This window comes from Oryzias melastigma, linkage group LG23, assembly GCF_002922805.2.
Source record: "Oryzias melastigma strain HK-1 linkage group LG23, ASM292280v2, whole genome shotgun sequence".
NCBI lineage: Eukaryota > Metazoa > Chordata > Actinopteri > Beloniformes > Adrianichthyidae > Oryzias > Oryzias melastigma.
In genome coordinates, this window is record NC_050534.1 from 11,899,925 (window position 1) to 11,911,871 (window position 11,947).

At 37.6% G+C, this 11,947-nt stretch overlaps 1 protein-coding gene across 3 annotated transcripts in view; it reads left to right on the forward strand.

Moving 5' to 3' along the window:
* ptpn12 (protein tyrosine phosphatase non-receptor type 12) overlaps positions 1-11,947 on the forward strand; it is a 41,065-nt gene that overhangs the window by 18,383 nt on the left and 10,735 nt on the right. For all 3 annotated transcript variants that reach the window (XM_024288335.2, XM_024288344.2, XM_024288350.2), the window contains exons 3-12: positions 1,457-1,533; positions 1,625-1,720; positions 2,253-2,291; positions 2,851-2,922; positions 3,054-3,113; positions 3,197-3,339; positions 3,893-3,959; positions 4,575-4,652; positions 5,044-5,142; positions 8,666-8,751. In XM_024288335.2, the coding sequence (XP_024144103.1) occupies positions 1,457-1,533; positions 1,625-1,720; positions 2,253-2,291; positions 2,851-2,922; positions 3,054-3,113; positions 3,197-3,339; positions 3,893-3,959; positions 4,575-4,652; positions 5,044-5,142; positions 8,666-8,751 (817 nt within the window). The remainder of the gene's footprint in view (positions 1-1,456; positions 1,534-1,624; positions 1,721-2,252; positions 2,292-2,850; positions 2,923-3,053; positions 3,114-3,196; positions 3,340-3,892; positions 3,960-4,574; positions 4,653-5,043; positions 5,143-8,665; positions 8,752-11,947) is intronic.

Genomic DNA, 11,947 nt, shown 5'->3' on the forward strand with positions numbered 1-11,947 from the left:
GTCCGACTATCTATCTAGCTGCATTTTTTTTTTTAATTTTGTGGTTCCAACTGATTCTTGTAACTGAGAGCAAACTCAATTTTACTAAAGAAAAACTGCATCAGATTTAGTTCACATCAGTGCGCCATCCTTAATATTATGTAAAAGGTTTTATTTAAAAGCAAAGGCTGGAAATTATTTAAAATCTCCTCTACTCGCTTCTACTATTGTTATATTTACCAGACTTGTCTTTGCAAATGCAACTTCCCTTTTTTAACATTTATGTTAATTATTCAAATTTAAAGTCTGCCAGTTTAATCAGAAAAAGCTGGAACTGAAACCTTATAGAAAGTAAAACAATTATTATTATTTTTTCGAGTCTGGTGTTAATATGCTGGCACTGTGTAGAATTTCAAAGGTTGCCTGTCTCAGCCTTCTGGACACGGCACTCACACCAACAAATCTGCTTTAGTGGTACTATCTCTGGTAATGTCACCCACTTCTTTGAATTGAAGCTTTAAAAAAATAACACCGATGTGAATCATAGATTAAAAATGTTCCATGTAAGCTTTAGTGCTTGCTTTGGCAGATCAGTGCCCTCCCTCACAGCTCACTCTTGCTCTGGCTCTACGAGATGTATTCAAGAGCAGGTTTACAGTCGGTCACAAAAATTGCTGTGATGCAGCCTTTCACTCTGGCTTTTATATGCATCGGTGGCCGTCTACTATGTCGGGAACAATAAACGTGCTCGCCGCTGCTGGCCTCACCTCGAGGGTTCTGGGTAATCTTGAAAGGTGCCACCTCCATAGCAGAGCCATTTCTGGGGAAGTGGCTCTGAAAGGGAGCAACAGCAGCAGCCCCTCGTTCCTGTGGTGATAATGGAGGCGACAGGCGAAGGCGAGCGATCCCTGAGAAATTTTCAAACGTTTCAACTGAAGGTTAAAGTCATTTCAGTACCAAGAAATACTGAGTCACCTGCCACTGTTAAGTGGACGACTCTTCACAAAAACACTTTTTTCCACTTTTCAAAACCAGCCGTTTACTACATGATGTATTGAGGAGTGATATTTTTATAAAAATGTGAGAATCCAGAGGGCTGATGGAAAGAATTTGCATTAAAAAAAGTAATCTTTAATACGTTGCGTATACTCTTTACATGCATTTTCTGTCTGAAAACCCCGCCGTTAATGACCTCAGGGAAAGCCAACATCTGCCCTCATTTTTTTTTATTTTCCTTTATCCTCTTTATACTCTTTTCATCCGTCCTTCCACTCATTCATTAAAGCTTTTAGTGAATGAGCTGATGCCGAGGTGACAGAAGAACTGGTTCAAAATATGTGAACATGCACTCAAAACAGAAAAATCTGCCTCACACCTTTTATTTACAACTTATTTTGTCATTTTTTAGGTTTAATTTTATCACAGTTTTTTATATGATAAATAAAATACTTTAATATGTCTTTTTTTTTGTCTCCAGTCGACCACAGTCGGGTGAAAGTTTCATTCAAAACAACCAATCAGGACACAGATTACATCAATGCAAACTTCATCAAGGTAAAAGTGAAGTACCCTTGCTTAATTATATATCAATGTAAAGGATTCATTCATAAATAATCTCGTTTCTCTTTGGTCTCATTGTTTTCAGGGTATGGACGGCCCAAAGGCCTACATCGCAACTCAGGGTCCACTGCCAAACACTGTCATTGATTTCTGGAGGATGAACTGGGAGTACAATGTGGCTGTGAGTGTGCGGTCGAGTTAAAGAAAAAGCACTTAAGACGTGATCAAGAAATCCCTGGTCTGCAACTACCAGCAGGATGTTTACAATTGTTGTTACAATAGCAGCACTGACAGTGTTTGTGCTGTCAGCAAAATGGGAAAACATGAATGAGGGAAAGACTCATGATGACATACTTAGGGTGTATTCAGACTGGACACAGTTGGTTTGCTTAAAGTGAACCTGAGTACATTTCCCCTGATAATCTAGAACAAATTTTCAGTTTTAATTGTTTCCAACAATGACGACAGCCTGAATACAGACTAAATGCATGGTTCAGGTCTCTATCTGGGCCAAATTAAGCAGACTCGGTCAGTACCAATGGACTTCTCCAGTCTGAATACACCCTTAAACCAGAGCACTACAGGAGGATGTCCGCTCCTAAAGAAGTGTCTTCTACAAGACTGCTGCATAAAAGAACTACAAAGATGTTTGAATTGTTAAAAAGTAAGTGCAAGCACGAAACATTTCTCATTTCCTTCTCGTGTTTCTGCAGGTTATTGTAATGGCTTGTCGAGAGTTTGAGATGGGAAGGGTAAGACTGCTACTTTATGTCCTCACACACTTAATATTCCCCACCTCCAAGCTCCACTGATAATGTTGCTTGAATGTTAAAAATGTTCTTTGATTTACTGTAATTTTGTAATTGTTAACATGATCAACGTAATTCCAGCAGATTCTGCTTCAGTTTCTGCAGGAGTTCATTAGAAATTGTTGTGGGCAGAACAGTTGGGACCTCCTTAATCACAATGATTTGTATTAAAAAATACTCAGAAATGCAGTTTTAAGCCTAATTGTCTTTATATATGTCCTCCATTACTAGAAGCATGTCACAAAAACTTGTTAAAAATTCCAAAAACACAATTGTCATCAGAGTGGGTATTCAATTTGTCTACCTTAAGTAAAACGTATTTTTGTCAGTTTTTTTCCATAAGAACCAATTCCTCGTTTCGTTGTTTGTAATTCCTATAAGTGGTGTTCCTCATGTCTGGGTAATCATTTACTTCAATTTAGAAAGTACATACAGGAAGCTGTGGTGTGTACCTGGTGTTTTGTTATCACACCGAGTGAACTTCTGTTCTTCTTTGGTTTAGAAAAAGTGCGAGCGGTATTTCCCGCTGCCGGGGGAGGAGTCTATGAGTTTTGGGCCTTTCAGAATTTCCTGTGTAAGTACAAAATGCCTTGATGTAACAGCTGTTTATTCTAAAAAATAAAAATAAAAAATAAAAAAAAGAATAAGAGAGTCGCAAGAAGAGATTTGGACTTGTGAATTTTCCTGACTTTGCTTTCTTTGTAGGAATCGGAGCAGGCCAGAACAGACTATTTTATCAGGACCTTAGTAGTGCAGTATGAAAATGTAAGTTCTACTTTAGTCAAAAAAGTAAGGAAAAAAAAGTGAAATATTTCTAATTCAAATATTTTATTTCTGCTGGTTTTCAGGAAACTAGAAGAATAACTCAGTTCCATTACATGAACTGGCCCGATCATGACGTTCCCTCATCATTCGACTCCATACTGGATATGATCGGACTAATGCGAGAGTACCAGGACAACGATGACGTCCCCATATGTGTGCACTGCAGGTAAGCATGCAGAAATCCCGATCTGAAAAACGATTACACTGCTTGTGTTTCATTCAAAAATAACCAGGTGAGAAATGTGTACGTTGAAGTTTCTGCGGCACACATGGATGCCTGTGCTCTCAGCTCAGTCTCCATATGTGTGTAATAAGCGATAATGAGCAGCCTAAGGACATTTCCGGGTTCCGCTGCTGCACAGCAGGACTCAAAGCTGCGTCTTTGCGTCTGTGAAGATGCTTTGTGTGGGTTGATACAAAGAATGCCATACGCTTTAGAGACGCGGAGAGCTCGGTGGCAGCATGAGATCAAGTTTTATGATTTTATCCGACAGGCGTGATCAACTTCTCTGTTGCTCCTGTCTCCTTCCTGTCTGGACGGAGTGTTGCTGCACATAAATACTGTTTTTTTTTTCTTCCCTTTTTAGTTTTCTGGGGTTTTTTCTGGCTCAGTGCCTTTCAGAAATAGAAATACAGAACTGAGATTTGTCAATGTGTCTTTGCAATTGTATGGTGGATGATCAAGTTTCATTTGAAATTGTCTCTCTGTGACTGAACAGTGCAGGCTGTGGGAGGACGGGGGCCATCTGTGCGATCGACTATACCTGGAACCTCCTCAAAGCTGGGGTATGCATCACCCAAATACCTGCTTAAATGTTTCGCTGTACATGACTTTCATGTAAAAGCCTTGTGATGAAGTGTCAGCCCTAAGAATGTGAGGTTGTGGATTCAAATCCACAATTACCATTACCCAGTGGCTCCTTAAAGCAAAAGTCCCTCTCTGATGAAAATCTAACTTGTTCTTGTGTCCTTTTTTATGATGAAAATTAAGCTTAACTATGAGTATTTTTTATTCAGATAGTTGAAAATCAGGAGCAAACAAAAAAGCTGTTTGGAAAAGAGCGCATTTGTTACGTAGAAAATAGTTTGAATTTGAATTTCTAATAAACTACTGTCACCCTACAAAACTGTATCCTAGAAAACAACGGACTTTTTCAAATTTTGGCTAAAGACGTCATAATTAAAAGGCCACCAGAAACGCTTTTAAAATAGATCAAAAGATGAAGAGTGGCCCTTTAAAAGGTTTGATTGGGTGGTTAATAGTGCTGTCAATTGATTAGAAAAATGAATCACACTTTTGAATTGTGATTAATCACAATGTTACATGAATTTATGCAGCTTTTGAACAAAAACTGGTTTTGCACACCCAGATGTGTGACATCTTCTTTTGTCTTTTGAAAGAAAATTCCTGAGGACTTCAACGTTTTTCGGCTGATCCAAGAGATGAGGACGCAGCGGCACTCTGCCGTTCAAACAAAGGTTTGTTTTGACTCCTCTACGACGCACACAGTGAAATTATGAAGTTCATATTTTTTAGATTTACTATAATACAAGTAGGTTATTAGTTTACTCACCTAACTGGTCATGGGTGTATTTTACGATTTCAACGTTTTATTATGTGTCTTATTGTGAAGATTTTAAAGATTATGTATTTATTTTTAGTAGAACAAAGTCTTATTTTTGTGGCAATAGGACGTGTTTTGGTGCAGTCCTAAAGCTGTAATTTCTGAAAAACACTTCCCAACGTGGGAATAATAACAAAATCATGCAGTTTGACAGTTTTTTTCAGTCTTTATTTATTGACACTCCGTTTGCCTTTGTTTTCTCTTCCAGTGCTTCATTATTTTTTGTGTATTTCTTTTCTCTGTAGGAGCAGTACGAGTTAGTTCACAGAGCGATCGCGCAGCTCTTTGAAAAACAACTTCATCTACTGGAGAGCCCCACCAACACGCAGATCCAAGATGGCATGGTACGACACCCTCTCACTGTGTGTTCTGCATGGAGGAGAAAAACAGGAAGTCACTGAGTAACAGTCTAGGAGTGGGAAAATGAAACAAATAATTAGTCACAGGGGGACAGAGGCCCAGAAAAATGGAAAAATCTGTCTTGAGAGGACTATAAAGTGAAGATGTTTGTAGAAATGAGATTGGGTTTGTCGGAAACGGTTCTGAGATTGAAGGAGCTAAAAAACTATAGATCTCATTCTACTTTAATTGTCCATCAGTTCTCGTGAATATCCAAAAAAGCAATAATGAGTCTAAAATTACACAAAACAAACATAAAAATCGAGTTAGAACATTTTTATTCTCTATTTTTCCAAACCATTAAGACACAAACCAAAACAAAATTTAAAGATTCAAACAAAAAATAAATGAAAAGGAGTGGTAATCTTCTCCATTTTGGCTTCAAATATGTTTTTCTATTTGCATTTTAAAGAAATCTAGCTTGGGTCAAATCTTTAGTGAAGTCTTTATTTTTTTTTTTACCTTTCTAAAACAAATAAAAGTAACTCTATTTTTAAAGTATTTCTAATCGCACAAGAAAATCTTTTTTTTCTCCTTTCAGCTGTGAATATATCTTTAAAAGTGCTAGAGAGATGACAAAGAAATCATTATGCTGAATACATATTACTAAATAGCGCCCCCTGTAGCCCATTTACCCGTAAATTGATAAGTAAGAGAACAAACCAATATCAAAGAACAGATGAAATTAGAAGTAAACGTTGCTAAAGCTGAAGAGAGGAGGTTTTATAAAACCATTTTTAACAAAAACTTTTAAGAAAATGTCAATGAAAGTACTATTATTAATTTTTTTTACAATTTTATAGGAATTTTTTTTCTTTTCTGGCCCGTTTTATACTTGCAAAGAGTAACAGTAGTTATCAAGCATGTAAAAATTTTCATATTTTTCTTTGATTTTTTTTGCTTATCCTTTTTGCAAAAAGCTTAAGCTGCAACAAGTATTGTTACACATGTTTCAGGGCTTATTTGAGATAATAAACCACAGTCTTCATTTGAAAGATTCTACAAAAAGCTGCTTCAAATGCTGTGATCCATGAAAGTGAGGAGTGGGAGTTCATTAGTTATGCACAGCTTGTAAATGCATTTAAGAAACTCAACACTGATTGAAGCCTCTTTGTTTAAACCAGAAACTAATTGTCTAGAAAAGCTTGAAAACCTCCTCGGCTGAGAGGACACATAAGGGTAAAAACTGTGCTTTCCTTTTAAAATAAAAGCATACACTTCACATTAGGGAGTGTTAACTGCAGTGTTTTACAAAACTCCCCTTTTCGCCTCTTTTTACTAACTCTGTAAAAATGTGGGGCGAGTAAAAAAAAAAAAAAAAAAAATCCCGGGAAAGAGGGATGAACAAGATCCATGAATAACTAAAAAAAAAAGTTAAAATAAGAAAGTGAGCTTTCAGCATTTCAGCTGACATCACTCCTCTCCCATAATGCACTCTGACTCTGAGAATAGAAGCGTATCCTTTGGAAACAGTCGACCCGTCCAGTCACACAAAAAGGCACAGACGAGTTTTGCTCCAGGAATTCTTTGGGTGAGACATTTTTTCAAACTGCGGCAGCATCTGAAATGTGGGCAGAAGCTGAATGATTTGCATGACGTTTCTGTTTTTTTTTTTTGCATTGACTCCAGTTTGAGTTTGTTTGTTGCTCTTTTTGAACTCTTTCGAGTTTTAGAAAATGACCACACTCGCACATGGCGTCTTTATCAGTGTGCTGCTCTGACTCACATCGACTCATGTCCGGTCAGCTGTTGTAAGCCACTGCAGCACCCACATAGGTCCCTCTCAATGGCGGTACGAACAAAAAACCTACACATGCACACATCCCACATGGGCTCATTTGCTTTCTTGTTCAGAGGGCACATTCATTCCAACCTGACTCTGGTATGGCCTCCTGCTCTCCGTGTGTTCCTCTTCGGCTCATTTCGCCGCTCTGTGATGAGCTGACGGCGCCTAAACATGTTCTGTCATCGTCTCTTTATCAGAGGCAAAAGCATCAAATTAATGAGTCACAGTGCTGGAAGGAGCAGAGCTTTGAAGCAGAAGTTTTTCTGGCTTTCCAGCTTCAAAAACAGCCCTTAAAGTGATTGACACTTGTTTCCAACCTGTCAAATCGACTTATTCTGCATTAAAAGAGATGGGAAAATAACATTGTCTTATGCAAACTTGGATTAAACCACTGAAATTCCTGCTGTACTTGCCTATATCCAGACAACAGAAAAGTAAACTTTATTAGCAGCAGAAAGTCATTGCTGTATTACACATATTTGAACCCTTTCGTACCCCCCCCCAATATTTGAATTAACACTCTTTAAAGTCACACTCCAGCTATATTTGATTCTATTTTGAACGTTTCCCCATGTGGTCTTTTAATTCTGATTAGGCTGTTTTTAGCTATTTTCTTCAGAACAGAGTTGGCACTGAACTAACCCTTCAATTATATCCCATCATTCCTTAGCTAACATTAGAGTAGATAACAAATATCCACAAATATCAGAGCTATCCAGTCATAAAGTTTCAAAATGGAGTTGTTAATGCACCTATTTGTCTGTGAGTGGAGGCTTTAGAATTGGAGCTCAAAACGGAGACTTTAGCCCCGCCCATGGCAGTTTTAAACTTAAGCTTTTTCTAGCAGTGGGTTTTTATCTGCTTCTTCATAAGCTTGAACCTCATGATGATGCAACTCTCGCTCTGTATTTTATTCTAATGTACAAATTGTTTACAAAAGATCTATGACTTCTAAGCTCCACCTGACAGCTCTTTGTTTCATTGACTGTCTATGGGAACTGGAATGTGTGACTTCACTCACGTTCCAAACAGGAAGTACCCGCTGGCTCCAAGAAGCCAAAATCCCATAGATTTCCTTTGAGAAATAAACAGTGATTAGTTACTCATTGAAAACCTTTTTTTAACTAATACTAATTTTTTTTTTCATGATATGTTTTCTGTTTTCCTTAGTGAAAGCATTCAAGTTCTAAACTGACTAATCAGATGGCTCAATAAAAGTATGTGGTCTCACATCCAACATTTAAGTGTAGCCCATTGTCATGTGGTCGGGCTTCCAACTCCTGATTGTATAGTGGTTGCCATAGAAACATTGACTCAGACTTACTCGGAGAAATCACTACTTACTGACTCTCAGTACTGTCAAAGTCGCAAAAAAGAAAAAAAAAAGGCGATATTAACTGGCAAAATGTACCTAGTCCAGGTGATCAATAGTAGATTGTGCAGAAATATCTTGAAGCCATCAAGATGTTTGGAGTTTTATAGCGTTTATAGAGTATTATAGAATGAATTTTTCCCTAAACAATCAGCATTTTGTAGCAGTTGCTCAGAAGCGAGGTTAGAAGAACATTACCGTGGTTGTTTGAAGTGATCTGTGTATACCATAAAAGCGACACAGGCAACAAAAAAGCCCCTTTTTTTTTTAGGTTGAACTCCAACTGTGTTTTCTTTTTGTGTCTGAACAGGATGAAGGCAGTCCTGTCAAGGCCAGCCTGCATTCAGATGAGGAAAGATGGGACACGCCGCCTCCCAAACCTCCCCGCGTGCGCTGGTATGACACACTCCCTCAGCTACTTGCAAGATTATTCTTGTCTATCCTTGGATTCCATTATAAAAGGCTGTTGCAATAGGAACACAGCTTAAAAAAGGAGGCCAACACCTTTTCTACCAGATTTAGGTTGAACTATTTGATGCAGTAGTATGTAGAAGTTGGGAGGTGGTCTGCTACTAACAAACAAACAAATAAATAAATTACCAAAACGCAGCAGGAGCTGTTTTCTGTTGATAGAAAAGCAAAAAAAGATGCAAAAACGTATCAACGAAATAACAAAATATTCATTAGGTTGACCAAACAGACGCAGCAGGAGTTGTTTCTCTCTGAGTTTCTGCCACATTAGCTGCCTGCCAGCCCACTGATGCAGCCGGCCTCCACTTTATCTTCTGTTTGGCTTTTAACCGATGCCTGCGGAACATTTTGCAACACTTTGCAAAAGTCTGTAACACTACATAGTTTTGAACACACCACAACCCTTAGGCTAGTTGAAGTAGGGCTGCTCTCATCTCCCTTTTTTTTTTGGGAGGAAAAATCCTTTATGCACACACAGGCACGTAATTTAAAACATATTTTCATGATAAATGCACACACATCTCCTTTTCTTTCTCAGTAAATGTTCCTTTTTCTTGCTTTTTTAGGGGCTTTTCTTCCTTCATTTTTCATTTTTGTTATTCATTACGTGCCCAGCAGGCACAAGAGTTGTGCTCCACTTTCTATCATTAATCCAAAAGAAAGCACAACCCTCCCGCGCGGCACGATACTCTGAAAATTTGTAAGCTAGGTTTACAAATGTCTTGCTTCTGGTTTCACTCGGAGATGCTGTTCCACTTTGATTTATTTATTGAACCAAAAGTTTGCAAACTTCAGTGGAACTTTTTCAAACTGTGCATCCGTATTCTCTTTTAAATGTGTTATAATGTTAAAGCGATATTTTGATCCACAAAAACTAGTGAGTTCTCACATTGTGACATCACAAAGTGGGGAGGTTCTGCTGGGATGATCGTTTCAGTTTCCTGCTTTTGATGAGTCGGACTTTTTCTTTATTTTTCCTCTAAGTTGTTCTTCCTTTTTTTTAAATGCTGCCTGTACCATCTGGTGTGGTGGGAAATGTTTTCACAGCCCCTAATTTTAGACTGAAGCTTCAAGTGATCTGTTTACCCAAGAGTTGTTTTCTTTTTCTTTTTTGTGTATTCTTGATAAAACACATAAGTTAGAATTTCAAGATGCTGCCAAGAAAGAAGCTTTTCCTATAAATGGAGCTGACGGACCACCAAAAACACGTGTGTCCCGTCTCGTATTTGTCCTCCTGTAAAGTACGTTTTTTCCCATCATCCATCTGTGTCCGAGGATATGATGGGAGCATCGGTTTTAAACTGGGAAGATTTCTGTTGATGGCATGAGCTATTTTTACTAAAAGAAAAAAAAAGAATGCTTTGCTGGCACCTCTCCATCTAGGAGACAGGGGTTCAGGTTTCAGCTTTATCACTGCATATCATGTCTTTAGCCTCCTAATACCTGGCATCCATATGCGTGTTCACCTTTTTTTTTTTTTTTTTTATCAGGCCACAGAGAAGAAAAAACACGACCTATATTTCTATTCAATTAAATTAAATTTTATTTATTTAGTCCAATATCATAAATTAATTTCCTCATTGGGTTTCATTTCGACCATTTTGTTTGTATTCTAATTCTCAAGGAAGTTTTATTTTGAAAAAAAATGGATTCTCTCCACCACATCCGACCCATTATTGACAGGTCAAGTCGCTCGGTCATGTATCGAAAATACATACGCTCCTTTCTTAAAGTGACCACTATCAAATTGAAACCCCCAAGCTAGCAAAGTTAGCAAAAAACAAATGTGTTTGATAATGGAAAGTTTACATTTGCAAAAAAAGAAAAAAAAAAATAGCCAGTAAGAAAATAGAAGAAGAGCCTTCGACTTCGACACGAAAATAAATCTGCATTTAACTGACATAAGCAGAAGTCTTTACTTCAAATATGGATTTACTGCAACAGTTGTTCCCACAGACCATAATATTAATGCATAATATTCACCAACTGGCTCTCTAATGTTGCTGTTGCTGAAAAAGTTGTTCAAATTATTATTATATTTGTGAAATACCAGTTTTATTGATGATTTTTTGTTGTTGTTTTTAGCTTCCACTTTGACAGCTGTGGGTTAAGAGAAAATTTGTAACACATTTTAAGTGTTCAAACTTCAAATCTAGTTTACTAATCTACCAGCTGCAGATATTTTACTCAAGTTGAAGCTGAACTTTACCCTCAAAAGTTGAGGGAAACTAAAGCCAAACAAAAAAAAAAAAATGGACGCTCACTTTAGCCCCCTTTAGGCTGGTCTGTGAAAATATTGTCTGATAATAAACCGGTCCACAACCTGAGAACGATTGGAGACCACTGATCTACTGATGCAACAAAACTAATCCTGAAAATGCTGCTTCTTCCAACAGAAGCATCGTTTTATTTTGAAAAAATGTCATTGATTCATTCCTGATTTTTAGGTCATTTTTTGAAGACATCTTGGTAAGAATTTACTGGATCAAATTTATAAACTAAACAAGAGTTATCTGATTATGATGGTAATTATTTAGTTCTCTCTTTTTTGTCTCGTGATGCTTCATCTGCTCTGTTCATGTTGATACTTGACTTCCTTTAACTTAAAAAAGCTCCTTTAAGGTTTGGTCTGTTTTATAAGGAATGATAAAGTGTTGGAATCCATTAGGACAAATCAGTTAAATGATCATTGATCATCTGGGGTAACGACTGGAGAGACTGCAGGATGTTTTTGTATTAAAAAAAAAAAAAAACTCTACTGCAGTGGAGTTGAGATGTGATAATAGACATTTTCCAGGAACCCCCCACTAGGAACAAGCTGATGTTTATCCCCCCAGCCCAGACTAACTGGCATTGAAGCCCACAATGCACCATGAATTCTGTAGAGAGCGAGCCAGAGGTGGGTGTATTGAAAAAGTAAGACTTGCAGATTAAGTTTTTTTAGAGTTTGACTGCAACTGTAGAGGAAACAAAAAGAAATCCCACAGACTGTTAGTCTGATTTTATCTGTGTCCACACACCATTGTGTGCAGCCATTACTGTATGAGCCCCCTTTCAGGTTTGCTTTTAATTTGCTAATTCCTTTGCCTCCATTTTTATTTTTGCGGACACAAAGGATAAT